Genomic DNA, 18,468 nt, shown 5'->3' on the forward strand with positions numbered 1-18,468 from the left:
AAGTGCTATGAGCAGCTACATACCAGTGCTTCTTATGTAAACGATCACAAGAACGTTATTATTTTCCGCATCTTAACCTGAACAGTATTGTCAGTATCTGAAAGAAGCTCTCGCTCCCCTAAGCTCGCGCACGTTTCGGAGCCACTCTTTAACCAACGTACGGCCCGCGCGCTCTCCCCGCCGGGTTTTATCTTCACCCGTCCCCCGGCAGGCGCAGCCCGCCCTCAGAGCGCCGCCGCCGCCGAGTGCGGGAGGCGCCCCGCGCTGCGGCCGCCCCCGGCGTGGGCGGCCGCCCCCCCCCCCCCCTTCCCCCTTCCCGGCGGGTTACCATGGCGATGTCGCCTTGCAGGAGCTGGTGGAGTCCCGCCAGATCGGCGCGGGCCGCCTGGGCCGAGTGGAGACGCTGGCTCCCGCCGCGAAGCGCGGCACGACCGCCGGCGGGTGCCAGCTGCTGGGCGCCGAGATGCAGGCCCTGCAGTCGGACTGGAAGCAGTGGGAAGAGAGCGCCTTCCGGAGCCAAAGCAGCCTGCGGGATGTGCTGAGCCAGATGGCCCTGTCGGAGCAGGAGTTCGCGGCGCGGGTCGCGCAGCTGGAGGAGGCCGCGCAGCGGTTCGGCGGGCTGCTGGCCGCCTGGTCGCAGAGCCTGGCCCCCCTCGACAGCCGGCACACCGACGCCGAGGTCGTGGAGAGCTGGCGCAAGGAGAAAGTAAGGTCACGTCTCTTTTCCTGGCAGCTTTTCGGTTGTAAACGCACAGTTACCGCGGGCAGAAAACTTCTGCCAAGCGGGACTGTCAAGTAGAAAATAACAAAACGTATTTGTGAAAAATATTTCTGTGAAGTCCCAACTTTCCAAACTTTTTTCCTAACTGTACTTGCAGCAAGCGGTGTTTACAGAAGACGCTTCTCTCCTTGGCCTCTGCTGTACAAGGCTTAGCAAATGCTGCCCGGACCTTAGATGTTAAATACAGGGCTCGCCCCTGAGAAAGTGAAGGAGCTAGCGCACCAGCTCTCCGCTTCTCTTCCAAGTTGCGCAGTGTTTCAATCCGGAGTAGCACTCCATCAGGGAAACGGGAAGCATTTCCTAAAAGCCGAGTAGCAGCTGGAGCCATTTCTTACTTATAATTTGTCAGGAGTGTATTGAGCTTATACTTTCCATTTCTTGAAATATCCTTCACATTATGCACGTTGAGATCTTGTCCAATATTTAAAGAAGTTATACTGGACACCGGTGTACTTGCTAATTGCTTTGCTGTGGGACGCAGTGGAATTTAGAGATACAGAGAGGTTGTTTCTGTTCCTGATTGTCTTCTGGTAAAAAAACTCCACGTGCATGTATCTCACACACGTTATATATAAATATATATATATTTTCACAACAGTCAAGATACGTGTTTGTATGTGTCTCGACTACTGTGAATCACAGATGTTGAGAAAAGACACAGAGTATTTCCCGTTCAGGGTAGTGTTGCAATAAAGCAGTTTCATTAAAGGGAGAGAGATGTGTGATGCCCGCCTTCTGACCCCTTGACTGAAGAAATATTCAAAAAAACCCAGAATGCCTTCTCTTTGAACTGAGATTATAAATCTCCTCCTCCGATGTCTGTGCCAAGTTATTTCTGTGGCTTCCCCTTTCACAGAATTCCCTGACACAGATTTATGGAACCTGCTTCCTTGAGTGCCAGTACACATCTGTAGGAGTAACAACGCTGCCATTACATTGGAGCAAATAAGGATACAACTACGCAGTCTTCCATGTTTATATGTTTTTAAAAAGGAAAGGAAGACATGGAATTGTCATCAACGTACAGCAACAATTACCAGACATTTTTTAAATTTATAAATGGATAAGCACTAAATCCGAAGGATAATTGCTTTTATTAGCAGTATATATACTGTGTATGTACCATAGCTCTATGTAACAACACTTTCTTTAGCTTAGACCGTTGTAAACTTTGGCTAATGGGGAAAATACAGAGAAATCTCAAGACTTACTATGCACAGCCCTACTGTGTAATTTTATTTATAGTTAGAAGAAATGTGACAGTAATCCTTCCATTTCTGGACCCCAGGGATAGGTCCTATTGTGAACGTAAAATAGCACTGCAGCTTTCCATTTCCATTGTCTCACAGTGATTCTGTTGCCATGTAAGCCAAGGCCACGAATCAAAAAGGCATTTCCTAATTCTCAGAATTGGCAAGCTCATTCTGTTATACTCAAGCTCCGTTCCTTTAGGTATGCGCAACATAAGAGCAACAGAGCTTGCACTTGGAATTCAGCAAATTATTTTGGTAACTGTCAGATGCAAAATTAAATCCAAGTGGCTGCAACAGTGCTATCAGTGTTTCTGTATGGGAAAATGCCATAGTTAAAGGCACGCTGGTTTGCAGGTTAATGTTCCTGGTTGTTAATAAGCTATGCTTAAGGCTGTATGTCATCAGAATAATCTTTTGGTAGTTATTGAGCTAGGTTATTTGAAACTGAAAAATTTCATCGAAAACAGGCAATTCTAACCCTGTGCTACTCTTAGGAAATGTTTTCTTTACCAAAAAAAAAGCTGTTAGTATTTCATTATGGTGATTCCTGTCCTACACAATTTGTGACATCCTGTGTTTAGGTAACGGCCATTGTGCTGTTATTCCTAATGCTTTCAAAAAAAGTCCTGTGTGTAGTTTAACATAAAGTAAGATGAACAAAAAGTAGTTAGTTTACATTTTTTTCTAAGCATCATTGCTATTACATAACTATTTAATTCCAATGCTACTTTATATGGCATCGAAACAAACTGGCAGTGGGACTATTTCAAGTATCTTTTAATTATGGTTGAACAGATTTCTGGTGAGTGAATGACTCAAAGCAGATAAAGTCCATAATACGAGCATGAATAATGTGAATCAGAGGAATCCTGAAAATCTGCTATAGCAAAATATTTTTTCATACTCACAAGAACACATGAAAGTTTGTACACATAATACATCTGAAATGTCTCTAGACTTAATTTTACAGGGCTTCCCTGTGATCTATAAATGCAAACAGATTTCAGTAATGTTAATATAATCGAGCTGTGATTATGGTCTAAACCACTGTTATTCATAGCCAACGCATGCTTGTACTTTTATTTTTCTCAGAATGGACTGTTGTGTTTTTTCTTCCTGGCAGTTCAGGTACCGCAAATAAGCAATCTCTCTCTTTCTTCCCTTTTTTTTTTTTTTTTTTTTACTTGCTCAGAAATGCACAATATAGGTCTTAAAAAATTCATTTCACAGCTCTGCAGACTTTTGCAGGAAAAGGGATATGAAGCAAGCACAAAACTGCTTGTGGGCAGCAGACACATGAGCGGAATCCCTGGCTTTTGTCCATTTGCTGTTCTTACTAAGTCTGTTGATCGGCTTGCTAGACCCTTGCTAATATTTCTTTTTACTTTTGATTTACATAAAGGGATATCTGTTTATTGCAGAGTTAGTTAATACTTTACAATGAAAAATCTACCCAGTGAGCATTTTTATCTCTGTAATGTAGATTGTGATATTTTGAAAACCTTCTGCATATATTTTCATGTACCTCATTTGTACCTTTCCTGAACATTCAATTTAGTGCCAATAGATTACTACACACTGTTTACTATGTATATTTTCAATCATCCTTTTTTTTATATATTCAGAAACACGATCTGGGGACTTCCTTGTCCCACTTGCATGTCCCCGTTCAAATCTGTCTTCACTTTCATATGATCTTATATGTTTATAAAGTTTCTTAAGTTTATATTGTACATTTCTTCCAGACTGGCACTTAGATTTAGCCAGACTAATCTATATGTGCCAAACACCCTGCCTGCGCTGCAGAACCTCTGCTGTGGTGAACGTAACTAGCTAGGAGATTGTCTTTTCTCCCTGGTAGTTTAAGAGGAATGCCTGGAGAATTTAGTTTCTAGTGAGACCAGGAGCCAAGTCTGCACTGCTCATTATGCTGGAGTAGCTGGCGGGATTCTGCAGTGGAGATGCTGTGGACGTCAGCAAGGACTGTTTTCGTTGGAGTGGTTATCACACCTCTCCCAGTGACATAAGCTAAGCCAACAAAAGCATTTTTTTTTGTTGGCTTAGCTGTCTCCAAAGCAAGAGTCTTTCCAGTGCAGCGATGACAGGCAGTAACCCATTTACTCTCACAGGATTGTGAGCAGCTGTACTTTTACATTATGAAGACCTCTGTGAAAGAGTTGAAGCTGTTAAAAGCTTTGTGCGTAAATTAATTTTTTGGATACAGCTCAAAACAGTTTTTATTGAACATACTAAACTCAGGCCAACAGGCTAATTATATTTATATAAACATATATTATTTGCTATTCCCTAATTGTATGTACTTTTATACGTATACAGCTGACTGACAATACCATAGGTCATTTATTAAAATGAAATTTATATATTAAACTGTTCTTTGAGAACATTTTGAGCTAAGAAAGTTGAGGCTTCCAGAAATTTGGTCTCTAGAAGCTCATAATTTCAAATAAACTTCTGTAGGTTTGACTGCTAAAATACTCTTGAAAGTGACGTGCATACATCATAAATGAAGTTGACTTTAAATTCTGATAAATTTTGATTCAAAAGGTTTGCTTTTTTTTTAAATTTACTCACCAATATTGTTCATTTGTTTTGTTTTAACAGGAAACATTGGATGCTCTGGTAAAGTCTGAACATATGACAGATGAGATCAAAACTCAGTTAAATGATCTTTGTAGATTTTCCAGAGATTTGAGTACTCATTCTTCAAAAGTGTCAGGGTTGATCAAGGAGTATAACAGGTACACATTCGTCTTGTTTATAGTTAATCAATCCCGTGCGTGTGTGTGTGGGCGTGAGCTCTCTTTTAGGGAACCATTAATTAGAATTTTGGAATTAGAAACAGAGGTATACAATGGTTAGAATCATTATTTTGATTTTGATGTCAACAGAGGTTGTAAAAAGTAGCAATTTGGGTTTTTTTTTCTAAAAGCCAGGCTATGCCACTAAACTCAGCTGAAACCAATGTACATCCACACCTGACCTAGTACAGGAGGAATCCTTGTAAGAATCTGTGAGGTAGCTCTATGGCTTATTTGTCTGGAGGAGGAACAAGCTATACCAGCTATTTAAGATCTTTTTCTTAATTTCGTCCTTCAGTTTACTCTTCTTTGACTAGCCGGTTCCCTGAAACAGGGGAGCTAACATTTGCTGGCTTTCTTGCTTTCTCTCAGGTCACTCTAGCTTATTTACCTGGAAGTATGACACCTGCATTTCAGACGCAAGATTCTGTTGTCTCTTGCAGGGGGTTATAGCTTTTGGCTTCTGTAGCTGCAGAAGAAGGGTATGATGACCCAGACTGATCCCTTCTAATGTTAACCTAACCGTAGCGTTGAATTTCAGAGAAGTAATAGCATTGTCACCTAACAGAGTCCTGCCTTTCCTCCCTCCCTCCCTCGCTCTTTTCTGCTTCCCTGATGCGATAAACCCAGCCTCTGCCTGCAAGCTTCAAAAGGATGTCAAAGCAAAGAGCAGATCTTGCAGCAAAGATTTCGGACGGCTTTTAGGGACTTCCAGCAGTGGCTGGTCAATGCAAAAGTCACCACAGCCAAATGTTTTGACGTGCCTCAAAATATCAGTGAAGCTTCAGCAAGTCTGCAGAAAATACAGGTAACTATAGCAGTAAAATATTAGTCTAAGGGAGAACCAATCAGTTTCATATAAAACTCAGGTTGAATTGTTTGGTTAATTACTATTTTTTGTTAATGTTGTTATTGTCAACACTAAAGGTGTCTAATTGCAAGGAAATAAACACTTATTTTTTTCTTTTTTAATCTAGTTTGTTTAGTTTAATTGTTGGGCTACAGTTTGTATGTAGTCATTGTCTCTCATAGTAGTTTTCCTTGTTTGTTTCTTTTTTACAATAGGAAAAAAAATATTTTTAAAGTAAGAGAGTACCGTAAAATCAGAACGACATCAGAATCGGGACTTAGTACCTGGAATTATTTCAAAGTTATGTAAATATTTTTCCTTATATATGAAAGTAGAGCCCTTATAGTGGAAGAACAGAGTTAAAATGTATGCAGTGCAAGCAGGCATTTGAAAAGTATATCTTTCACATAAAGCTAAAACAAGCCCCATCAACTCTGTGCAAAGGAATGCCAATTAAAAGTTTATTTTAATAAAGCAAGTGAAAGACACACTTTTATGAATAGAATATAACTATAATTTTAACTGAAAATAGCAAACTGAGAATTACATAATGAAACTGTTAAACCTTTAGTTAGATAGTATAACAGAAGAAATTCATATCAGTTTCTCAGAAAATACCAAAAGCCAGATCACTTCCTCCTCCTTTTAGTAAATTCACTTTCCCATGCTTAAATTATTTACTTAAAAGCGTAAACAATACTGTATTAATATATCAAATCTTTGACTACCCCAAAATGAGAATTTATTTAGAGGAAATATCGGGGAAAAAATCCTAGTAGTTTTTGGCATTAAATATAAGAGTTTTAGCAAGTTTGGGAGTTTTTTTCAACAGTGGTAAGATTTTTACCACTGCAGCCTCTTCATAGCATAAGACCTTATTTTGTTCTCCTTCTCCCTGAAAGCTGCTTTAGATGAAATAAACTTTTTTTGACATGCAGTAACTGCTTTAGGACTTCTAGAGATGTCTTGATAACCTGTATAAACTTAAAATTTTATTTTTGTTAAAAGTTAGTGTTCTGTCTGTTAGCACATTTGACATCATTAAGTCACAAGGCAATTATATCTTTGATTTTAATATAGCCAGAACTTGAACCAAGTTTCTCGATGCTAACAGACCCTTTGCATTCTCTACTAAGACCTCTAGCATAACACAGAATCAGAACCTGACTTAGTAATTTTGGTATCAAGCCTGTTACTTCTGAACGTGGATGTGACCTTATGATTATGGATATAAAACTATTTGTGTATCACATAATCATGATAGTAACAGTTTAAAATATTGGTATTTAAGACCATTAAATTCCATTGAGTCCTAAATGCTCACAAAGTCTTTTAATAATTACAAGTTATAAGAACGTTATCCCAGTACATTGGAATTTAAAAATCCGGCTGTTTCCTTACATTTCTGTATAATTCTTGCACATGCACTTTTCCGTACACTTCTTGCACACCAGCATTGTGCAAGATTTCCGTGAAGAAAAATACTTTCAACCAGGGAAGGTAAATTAAGGATGCAGAGGGATAAATCGCACAGCTTAGACATTGCTCAGGCTCTAAGCATCAGCCCACACCCCTGCACGCTCGTTGGAAGTCCAGTGTGGCTGTCGCCCATGGGCAAGCCTTCAGTCCTGTGTCCGTGCCTCAGAGTGGGCCCCAGCTCCTGCTGTTACCCCTGCCAGGATACTGGTTCCCTGAAATGAAACTGTTAGCACTTTCTGTACCGTGGAGATTTAAAGAAGTATAATACCCAACTCAATGACCAGTAATTGTCTCATGAAATGCAGAACATACAGGTAATCCTAGAGTCTTAATATATGCATTGTTTAGACGCATGGCACTTCTGGATTAAGAAGCTGTTGTCCCTAAATCCCATAAATATGAACGATATGAAAATGAAATGTACTGAAAGATGAGTTAGCATGTTAACGAGCAGAAACAATAAACTCTTATCCCTGTTAAGTTTTCTGGGAGCTTGTCATCGACCTTTACTGGGCCCCAAAGTTCACCAGTTAGCTTCTTTTATTACTATTTTTAGGAATTCTTATCGGAAACTGAGAATGGGCAACAAAAACTAAACCTGGTAGCATCCAAAGGAGAACTGCTGTGCTCTGTTTTACCAAAAGAAAAGGCTAAAGTTATCCGGGACAAATCTGCTACTGCTAAAGAAGATTGGAAAAATTTTATCACCACCCTCCACCAGAAGGAGTCTGCATTGGAGGTATTGAACCAGTCACAGTGGGGAAAGACTGGATCTAAATTTCCTCTTTGCTTTTTGTTTCAAACAGCACAGTTTAGATTTCTTATATAGCTGTAAGTGTTTATGATGTGACAGAACTAATAAATAGCTATTTTCAAGAAGCCTCATTCTTCCGCTTACATTTTACTTCTGTTTACTTATATCCTTATGACCTGATTACACTTTAAGTGGGGTGTTTTGTGCAAAAGGGTGTAGTTCAGAGTAGCTGAAGGTAGCAAAGACAGCACTTGCTCAAATTCCTTAACATGAGTCTCATAAAATGTACTGGATTACTAGAACACATTTTCTTTTTTAAGGACTGTTCTAGCACAGATTTCTGCCACTGGTGCTAATTGAATAGTCCCAGTACAGTGGGTAAATGTTGTCTATCTTATTGCAAACTGGTGAAATGTAACAATTTATTTGAGCAACTTTTTAAATAAACCCCAGAGCCTTTTTCTGTTCAGAACTCACAATTCAACCAGCACAGAAGGTGAATATCTTAAAAATATAATCTCTTTTAAGGTCATAGGTTTTAAGGTCAAAAGGTCTTAGCTGGAATTCCCTGCATAGCGTAGCAGAATTAAGTTCCTAGGCATTCCTGTTTCAAACCAATGCTGCCTAGTCAGCTGAGAAAAAGTTTAAATACATTTAATACATCATGCAGGAAAGCCTTTCAAAAAAAATTCTCAGGTAGCAAGGACTTACCTTTCTTTGTCTCAGGGTTGCCATGACAGAAGATGTCCTTAGAGGTCAATCTTTTTGAGCCAAGCATTTTTCAGTCTCATAGGCTTAGTTTTTCATTCTGATGTTTAATTTAAGTGATAAGGCTATAGCTAAAAAGAAAACTAAATCAGTCTGGGGGGAAAAAAAAAAAAACACCAACACCTAGGGCACAGGAACTATGCTGTTCAGGTTTCTATTCCATATGAATTATTTCAGATGCTCTTTTTTTAATCATGCAGAATAAGCCTACAAGAAAAATACGCAGGCACTGAAGGAATGCCTACGTATGCCTTTATGCACACATTTTTATAACAAAAATTTTACACTGAAAAAGAATATAATCAGAAATGATCCCCAGGATTGGGTTGAACTTAGTCGTACATCACCTAGGAATAGTGGCAGCCCATTTACGGAGGGGTCAGTGTGAATGACTGCAGTCAGATGTTAGGTAACTTGTATCCCAAATCAGTCTTTTTTCAGACTGCCTTAGCTGTGTGAGTTAGACTTACATTGAGCCAAAGCTCATAAGATCTGTAAAGCTGTCAGCTGAGAGGAAATTTGCTTCAGCCTCCCCTCAACTGTGTAGAAATGTCCTGCATTGTTGCCTTTATTTTGTCTCTTAAAGAGGTGCTCTCAGACTTTTCTTTCAGTGTCTGTGGGAGCAGAGCTGGTGTAATTTATTTTGAAGAGTTGTGTAGTGTTTGGCTGCAGTCCTTTTTTGTGGTCCTGCATGTCCTTTTTTTGTGCTTGATCTATGTGTTGTGCATTACAGTTATGTCCAGTGCAGTGGGACTGTTGATAAAATTGTGCATGTCTTCCAGAACTTAAAGATCCAGATGAAGGACTTCGAAGCAACTGCTGAGCCTCTGCAGGAGTGGCTGACCACAACTGAGAGGCTGGTACAAGGAAGTAGCAGTCGGCTCCATGATCTTCCTTCCAAAAGGAGAGAACAGCAAAAGTTGCAGGTGACTTCTTATAAGCCTTTTTAACACAACCAGACTTTCCTGCCCCATCTTCCTGGCCTCATTGATTCCTTACAAAAGCTTGATCATTCTAGCATCTTGACCTCTAAATAAGATGAGACCTGGTTTCAAGGATTGCTGTTGATGATCCTGTTCCATCAGGTTTTGCATCTCCACATTTCTTATGACATGCTGCTTCATTGCTGTAGCTGTATGGTGTGCCTTTCTCAGCAAGCTTGCCATATGTCACTTCTATCTTTCATGGGGCCTTCATGCTTCCCTATTTCCTGCTTTCTTGCACCCACTCTTAATATTAACGTGCTTGTGCTTTACAGTCTGTCCTTGAGGAAATAAGCTGCCACGAGCATCAGCTCAACAGGCTAAAAGAGAAAGCTCAGCAGCTGTGGGAAGAGCAAGCTGTCAGCAAAAGCTTTATGCGCAGAGTGTCTCAGTTGTCTTCTCAATATCTTACTCTAAGCAATCTGACAAAGGTAATGCACTCAGTGTACGTGCTTTTAAGCAGTTCATTTGATGTATGTGGGGGAAAAAAGAAAGACTGAAATGTGAAACACTGCAGTTGTCTTGCTTGTCTGCTCTGTGGTATGTCTGAGCTCTCTTGTCTTTCACGTTGGCTTTAAAGAGTGGGAAGCAGGACCTGGATAATTCCCATGGACTGTCAACAAAATGGAATTGTCTTTTTTTTTTTTTTTTTTTTTTTTTAAAATGTGCTTTGATTTAAAAAGTAAACCCCACCTGAATATACAATAATCAGGTTTGATTTTGATTATTTCAAGCATTGAAGACATTTATTTTTGTAATAAGTGGCACCTGAAAGAAGTATTTTTCAAAACTTAAGGGAGTTATTTTTTTAGAAAATACATAATACAGAAAAGTTATTACTTCATTGCATCCTATAATGATGATTAATTATTTGCATTGTCAGCATCTTCATCTAAAACTAATAGATTGGTCTTCCAAAAAAAGTTACCTCTTAGGCTGCTTTTGAAGGTTCAAAGGGAGGCATAGGCCAAACTCTAAAGCATCAGGCTAAGAACTGAGAGTTTAACCTAACTCTGTTTTGCTGAGTGGTGCTTGACACACTTCACCATTTAATAGTTCTACTATCTCTATTGTGTAAACAGATAAGAAGGTCTTCGTATTAGGACTGTTATTTTTCACAAAGTTCCAGTCATGAAGGAGGCTTGATACTGAATTAGGCTTAGAGTTACTACAGTAATGAGAATAATTACGGATATAGGAAGTGTGTTATGGGATAACAATTCAATTCAGAAAGTATTTATGTTTGGGCAATTGCTAGTTTGTTAATTTCTACTTTTTCTGTGGAAATAAAAATTATAAAGCCTATCTAGAGCTGTATGACTTATTGAAAATGATTGCATGCATGGCCATAATAAATTTTCATGACTGCAAAATGAGAAAAGGAAAGGTGCATGAGTTACTAACATTGGCTTATGTGGACAGAACTTGTAGGAGATATCAGGATGAGAAGAGGAAATCTGAGACAGAGGATACGTATGATCCAGCCTATGAGAGAAATCCTGAAATTCTTTGAATAGCCGTGGATGCTTGAGGAAGATCCCTCTCTGTAACTTCCTAAGCCTGTTTCACTGGCTTGACTTTAGTTCTCTGTCACAGTGTGAAATACACTCTGCTCTGTATTCCTGTTCACCTCAGGCCTTTTAGCACTGTAACTTGAGCACGTATTTTTGATTTGTATGCGTGTCAGTAATTTTTCAGAAGAATGGTTATACCAGCGGGAGTCATTGAGGAAAACAGGTCTTTCTTTTCCAAGTATCAACAAGGTAATGTTGCTGCAGTGGCATAGCTTCACAGGCTTAAATCTGTCTTGTGCATTGACAGATTTCACAAGTTATCTTCAGTTGCAACACTGAAATGGAGTTTGGGTGTGACTTACCAGATGTTTAAAAAAAAGTGAAACCAGAAAACTCTCATCTACTGTGAATGAGAGGAGACAATTAGGTGAAGCTTTACCTTTAGAAAACAAAAAAAAAAGAGGCATTTCTGAAATTTTCATTTGTATATTATGTTTGGATAACCCGTTTGTGTGCGTATGCAAAATTCATTCCATGCTCAAGTAAGTGTACTTGTAATTATCGATGTATGAAGAGAATTTCTGAGTGTAGTTTATGAAACTCATTCTAAAGTCCATGAGTAGGTATGGGGAATAACCGATCCTTTGAACAGCTGCTGGTGCTAATTGCTGTATGAATTGCAGGAGAAAGTTTCCAGAATCGATAGGGTTGTAGCAGAGCACCAGCAGTTCTCGCACAGTGTCAAGGACCTCCAGGACTGGGTGGCTGATGCAGTTCACATGCTGGATTCCTACTGTCATCCCACAGCAGACAAGAGTGTTCTGGACAGCCGGATGTTAAAGCTAGAGGTATGGAAACAGACTCCAAAACCTGGTCTTTTTAGATCTGTTAGAAGAATGCAAATACAGGATACTTTACGTTACTTGTTGCATATTAGTGTAATGGCTGTTGTCGTTCAGACACTGATTTTCAATTTACTCAAAAAATAACTCTTTTTTTATAGAGGAAAGAGCTCATTATTAGAAGTTTTCACTAAGAAGGATATAGGGACCTTTATGACATGGAAAACTGCATATTTGAAAATTCTTTAAAAAACCTCAAAAGATGTGTGGCCGCTGAAGGTTAAATGGAAGAAGTAGGTTATTTACATCTGTTAGTTTAATATATTATTTCCTAGATCTTACAGGTAATATGGATGATTCAGAGCAGCTTTTTCTATAATTATTTGCTTTAAAAATGGTGACTACAGTTAAGAAAATAGCATCTATTGATATCACTGTACAAAAGATGTTGAAGAGCAGTACTCAGAAAACAATACTTTTCATATTATTGATGTCTCAAATTTTGAGCCGTGGCCAAAATATGGACAATTCCTCAAAATTATAAGGACACATCAAAAAGCAAAAGATTGTAGCAAAATACTAAAATTAGTTTTGCCTTTTGTTCGTTGAGTCTTTCAGGTTCATGCTTTCAGGCTTTTCATGACTTTGCATAGTGTTAGAAGCTGTTAGTTTGCAACTGCGCAGCTCCAAGAGCTGAAGTCTCTACGCTGACATTGCTGATGGTCTGCTGAGTTTATATGTTGGTTCCTTTGTGCTGCAAATAGATCCTAGAGTTGTAGAACTGTGTTTCAGCCCTGTAGAAGTGCTTTGTCACCACGTCTTGTTTTCTCTATGAATGAATCCTCCTGTTTTCCATCTAAATGACATTCCCTTTGGAATGTCAGCTTTTCCACCCAACAGTACCTTCTCTGATACACTGTAAGTACCTGCACAGATTCCATGAAAACTTCCCTGCCAACCAAGATTTTTTTTTTTAATGGCCTAAACCTACCCTTTGAAAGTCACTTTTTCCTTGTGAAGCCTAGCTGTGAACCCCACACTGTCCCTCTTCCAATTGACTGTTTGTACAAGCTGCTAAATTTGATCAGCTCACTTTCCAGTAAAGCCAGTTAGTATATTCATGCCCAGTTAATGATAAAAGTAGAATAATATCCACTCACTTTTTAGGGACTGCTAGCAGTGAAACAAGAAAAAGAAATCCAAATGAAAATGGTTCTGACAAGAGGAGAATCTGTTCTGCAAAATACTTCTCTGGAGGGAGCATCAGTGATTGAACGGCAGTTGCAAACGCTGAAGGACAGCTGGGCTTCTCTTCTGTCTGCTTGTATCCAGTGCAAGAGGTAAAAAAAGGGTATGAGGTGCAGAATGATGCTTAGCAATGAAGCACTGACAAAATTTTTGAGAAGTTAATACCCAAAGTTTTATTATTACAAGAGTCAAATTCATATAAAATGACTGCATGTGCCTAACATTGCAGGTCTAGAGGCCTTAAGTGACATATTCATTTGAAGTAGAAAAAGGGGTGGAAATTGTGAGCTATCTAAGCTTTGTTAGTACTTATTGTCAGTATACTCTTAAAAGTGGATTCCATGATTGTTGTAAATTTTACTTTGAGTTGCACTTGATGCCTTGAATTGTTCTCAGAAATTACAAGAGCTTGTCACAGACATTAATGGTTGCTCTGTCAAGACCCTGTCTGGTTTTCCACTTGCTAGCATTTCATAGAAGGTACTGTAATTGCAGTGTCCAATAGTGATTCTCAAAGTGATAAATGAAGAAATACAGGGGGGAAAAAAATGCAGTCGTCTTTGGTGGAGCATCACTAGTTGCAAGTATTTAAATTTAAAACAACAAAGGTAATTAAACATTAGAATACAGCAACTTTTGAATGTGTGCGAAGGGACAGAAAATTTCTGATTCTGGATCTTATGCTTTCAGTTGCATTTTATTTACTAAAGCTAGAACGTGTCAGCTAGCTACATAACTTACAGACCTCTTTAATATTCTCAGTTTGGAAAACTTAATTTCTCTTTATCAGCCAAACAGTGCTCCTAGTTAAAACCTGTAGGGTTTTAACAGCTCTGTCTCAGACTGCTTAGCTTGTGATCTATCTTTCTTATAAATATAGTCTAGAATAACTGTATATGACTATATCTCACCGCTTAAATAGCGTGAGAACCTCCACTCTCACAACGAATATGTATTTTTAAATTACAGTCAACTGGAAGGAGCTCTCTCCAAATGGACAAGTTACCAGGATGATGTTCGTCAGTTTTCCAGCTGGATGGATAAAGTAGAAGCAAGTATGAACGCTTCTGAAAGGCAATACGCTGAACTGAGGGAAAAAACAGCTGCCCTCAGCAAAGCAAAGGTGTGTTTGCTTTACAACAAACCAGCAACAAGCCCATATCACCTTACAAGCAATAAAAAAGGCTGAATAACTGCAGGATTAATCTGTGGTCTTGTTTTAATGCTGCCCATTCATAAATGTGTTCTCTTTCTGTTTTGCAGCTACTCAGTGAAGAGGTGTTGAGTCACAGCAGCCTGTTGGAGACGATTGAAGCGAAAGGAAGTGGGATGGCTGAGCATTATGTCACTCAGCTTGAACTCCAGGACCTTCAGGAGCGGTATAAGTTCCTCAAAGACAGAACGAGGGTACAGTTCTTCTTGATAGCACTCCCTCTTGTTTTGTTTGCAACAGGGAAAAAGAGAAAGTCTTTTCATTGATCACTTATTTTACAGTAAAATGAGGAGTAAAAATTTGGGGACAGCTGTAACTTAATGTAACAGGAAGTTATTAGTGTGATTTATCAATCTCTCTTCCTGTACCGCTGAGCTTCAGATCTTTTCAGAAAGGTTATAAAAATCTGAATCTGAAAAAAATCATCAGGTGAATAGTCTGAGGAATTCAATGTCAAAAGTTTCATTGACTTCAGTGCGGATATGATTTTACCCATTGTGACTGAAAAGCTGGAAGCATCTCTGAATCTGTGATTTGCATAAATGTATGTTTTGCAATAAATGCAACCAGTCAATGAGGTAATTCACAAGTGGTTGACAACTATAGAAGCTTACTATTGAACACAAACCTTATTAGCAAGTGAACTGACCCTAATGTCAAAAGACCCAGCATGATAAATACTATATTTACTGATAAGTGTTAATATCGTAGATCTGGAAAAGATTAGGGCATAGACAGATAAAGACCAAGATGGGTTTTAATGTAAGATATAAGAGAAAGAAGAAATAATAAACCACCTGGTGATACATTTAAAGCTAGGTGATTATCTCCAGTTAACCTAAATTCTTCTGTGGTAATTAAATAATGCCTAATCTATGCTCAGACAGGCAACTTTTCTTCATGACAGCAGTGTAGTAAAACTGAATTTTGTTGTCTCAATGATGTCTTTGTCCTGTGGAAAGGGCCAAAATTCAGTTTTTCAAATGCATAAGTGATTTGCTGTTTTGTGGTACTCTCTTCCACAACTGCAAAGAATGCAATGTACTGTCTTTCTTCTGACCTTCTGTGAATGAATTCACTCAGGTTTGCCAGGGGGATAAGTAAGTCCTGCGAAGCGCTAGTGAATACCTAGTATTTCTTTTAGCATGGGGATCCTCTAACCTTTACCTTTTTCTCTTGCACAAAGCTATACAGACTGCCTGTATTTGCTCAGCTTGGGAGCAATGAGAAATGGATGGTAGTTCACAGAGGCAAGAGCTCTGTACCTCTTTCCTCATGTAGCAAGAAGCATCCCTTCTTTCTCTTCCCACCTAAATACCCCACATGACTTTGGTCTTCCCCACCCGCAACTGTGGTGATGATGTTAAGTGTCAAGAGTACATTCAACCCTTAAAAGAAATTCAAAGTTCAAAGCAAATAGCTGGAAAGTAAAGAATGGTCAAATCCTTTAATAATCCTTTGGCCAGGTGGGAAAACTGACAAGCTTCCCCAAGGGTTTGTGGCCCAAGCCTGAGCAGACCAAGACCTGTAATTCCCTGCAGCCGCTGTCGAGAGGCAAGAGAACTAGTCTCTCTTTCCCTCTTCCCACTGCTGGGCGTGGACAGGCCTTGTAAAAGATTGATAACACTCCTCTTTTATTCTTCCTTCCTCCCACTACCCAGGCCTGTTAGAAATGGGTAAAGCAGACAGTGGGTTCATGGCTGCTGTTTATGAAAGTGTTTTTCTTCTTATGTAGCCTGCTGGCCTGGGTTGCAGCCTGTCTTGCTTCCACCCGAACTCGATTCCCCGTTCCCATAATTTCTTAGAGGATGTGAATTACATGTAGTATACTTTTCTTGCACTTAGAAAGACTAGTCTAGTGCTAATATATGATGCCTTTCCTGCTGTACCCCAGATATGGTCATATCTTAGTGCTGGGTTGTGAAATTATTGTAACTTGCTCACCCACATACACAGAAGACTTGCAGTCTGTTTCTCACTGTGCTCTGTAGGAACTGCCCGCAAAGGACTTGGGTAGTCTTCAAACCTGAAGATATTCGATACTTTTAATAGAAGATTATTATTCCACTGGCAAAAAAAATCATGTGAAGAAAAAATATGCAATTTCTAGGCTCATACTCTTATTAATCACTTCAGTAAAGTGAATTTAAATTGGTATAAAAGTTAAGAAGGTCTCTTGTTATTAGACACTAAAGTGTTATTTAAAAGTGATCCCAGATCAAAACTTCAAATCCCAGAAGTCACAAACTTATGTGAAGAATCTTTTAGGATGAGTATCTGTATCCCCACATTTGCCCCCTCTTTCCCTGTAATTGATCAAACAATCCTCAGAATCCGAGTACTCTTGAATTCTAGGAAAGCTCAGTATCAGGTAGAAAATTTTCACCTTGATGGAAGTCCGGGTTTTATGTTTTGGTTTGATGATACACTGAGACATATATATACATCTATGTAAATATTTTAACAAGCAGGAGGCAGTAACAAAAGCTGAAGGACTGCTTAACTTACATCAAGAGTACCAAAGAAATCTGAAGACCTTTGAAGTATGGCTGGAGAAGGAACAGGAAAAACTTGACTGTTTATCACATCTTGATGGTGATGCCCAGAAACAGGAGGTGAAACTCCGAGACTTACAGGTACATAATGTGTGACACCCTAAGTGTAAAAAAAAAAAAAAAAAAATCATACTTGTGAAGTAACAGAATAATATTAATTACCAGGCAAAAATTACATCTCTTTTTTTTGTCTCAAGAACAGCTTGGAATCACATTAATATGTAAGTACTTTGCTGCTCAAAAGTGGTTCCAGTAAAGTCAGTGGAAACATTGTCACTCATTTCCAGAAAGAAGTGTCAGGCCTTGAATGAAATCTCTGGGCACACTAATGCTTTCTTGCAAGCACTGAATTTTAGATGTTGGCCTACCTCTTCTTTTCCCTGTGTTTCACAGAATATCAAAAGTATTCTCTTCATTGGGTTTTCATCTTCTGTTGCTTACAGTGCACATGCATCTACTTTCAGGCAGTTCCAGTCATGTAGGCTAGCTCCCGTGGTGAGGTGGGAAGACTATTACTGAATCACTTAGGGTGACAGTGAAGGGTGAACCTATAGTACTTCAGTAATTTCCCAGTTATGATCTTAAGCTGGTTTAAAGTACTTTCATACCTGTTGTTGAATTAGCAAAAGGTCTGTGTTTGAGTTATGAAGTATTTATTACTTTAGTCAGGATAATGAGAAGGTCTTTGTACGATCAGGGACTCTGCATATATGTCTTGTTATTATAGTTTACTTTACAAAATCTGAATCCATTTGAAAATCTGAATATATATCTCAAATATAAACTAAGACAACACACAACTGTATTTTGTTAAGGTAATTTCCTGGTTATGTTTTAAATAAGATTGAATCCCTTCATACTTTCTAATCAAGTTCTATTAAGCATGAAAATGCCATACGTGTCCAGAAGACAGTATCAAGAATTATTTCGGAATGATGTCTGAAACATATGTAAAAATAAATAGATTTGTTTATTTTAAAAGATTCACACTGCCATGTGTGAATGAAAGCTGTTAATGTAGGGTATGTATCCATAATTCTGCCTTTACAGGAGCTGCAGGTCCACTGTGCAGAAGGACAGGCATTATTGAATGCTGCTGTCCATGCCAGAGAGGAGGTGATTCCCTGGGGCATTCCCCAGATAGAAGACCGAGCCCTGGAATCCTTACGGCAGGATTGGCAAGTTTATCAGCACAGGCTTTCTGAAGCAAGAAGCCAATTAAATGCCACTGTGAGCAGACTGAGGTTAATGGAGAAAAAATTTGAGAAGGTTAATGACTGGCTAACAGATCTGGAGGAGAAAGTTGCTATCAGGACTGGGAGGCAGTCTGGTAGAGCAACAAAGGAGATGCAGCTTCAACAAATGAAGGTAAAGAATATAGCTAAGGCATTCCTTAAGCAAAATACCAT

General features: G+C 39.0%; 1 protein-coding gene across 1 annotated transcript in view; it reads left to right on the forward strand.

The window, feature by feature from the left end:
* Positions 1–18,468, forward strand: part of SYNE1 (spectrin repeat containing nuclear envelope protein 1) — a 268,227-nt gene that overhangs the window by 101,842 nt on the left and 147,917 nt on the right. The window contains exons 54-65 of the mRNA XM_076333837.1: positions 350–706; positions 4,657–4,793; positions 5,484–5,661; positions 7,739–7,921; positions 9,487–9,630; positions 9,963–10,118; positions 11,885–12,049; positions 13,211–13,383; positions 14,261–14,414; positions 14,555–14,698; positions 16,976–17,140; positions 18,110–18,427. Of these exons, the coding sequence (XP_076189952.1) occupies positions 350–706; positions 4,657–4,793; positions 5,484–5,661; positions 7,739–7,921; positions 9,487–9,630; positions 9,963–10,118; positions 11,885–12,049; positions 13,211–13,383; positions 14,261–14,414; positions 14,555–14,698; positions 16,976–17,140; positions 18,110–18,427 (2,274 nt within the window). The remainder of the gene's footprint in view (positions 1–349; positions 707–4,656; positions 4,794–5,483; positions 5,662–7,738; positions 7,922–9,486; positions 9,631–9,962; positions 10,119–11,884; positions 12,050–13,210; positions 13,384–14,260; positions 14,415–14,554; positions 14,699–16,975; positions 17,141–18,109; positions 18,428–18,468) is intronic.

Source organism: Aptenodytes patagonicus, chromosome 3 (assembly GCF_965638725.1).
Source record: "Aptenodytes patagonicus chromosome 3, bAptPat1.pri.cur, whole genome shotgun sequence".
NCBI classification, from domain to species: Eukaryota; Metazoa; Chordata; class Aves; order Sphenisciformes; family Spheniscidae; genus Aptenodytes; species Aptenodytes patagonicus.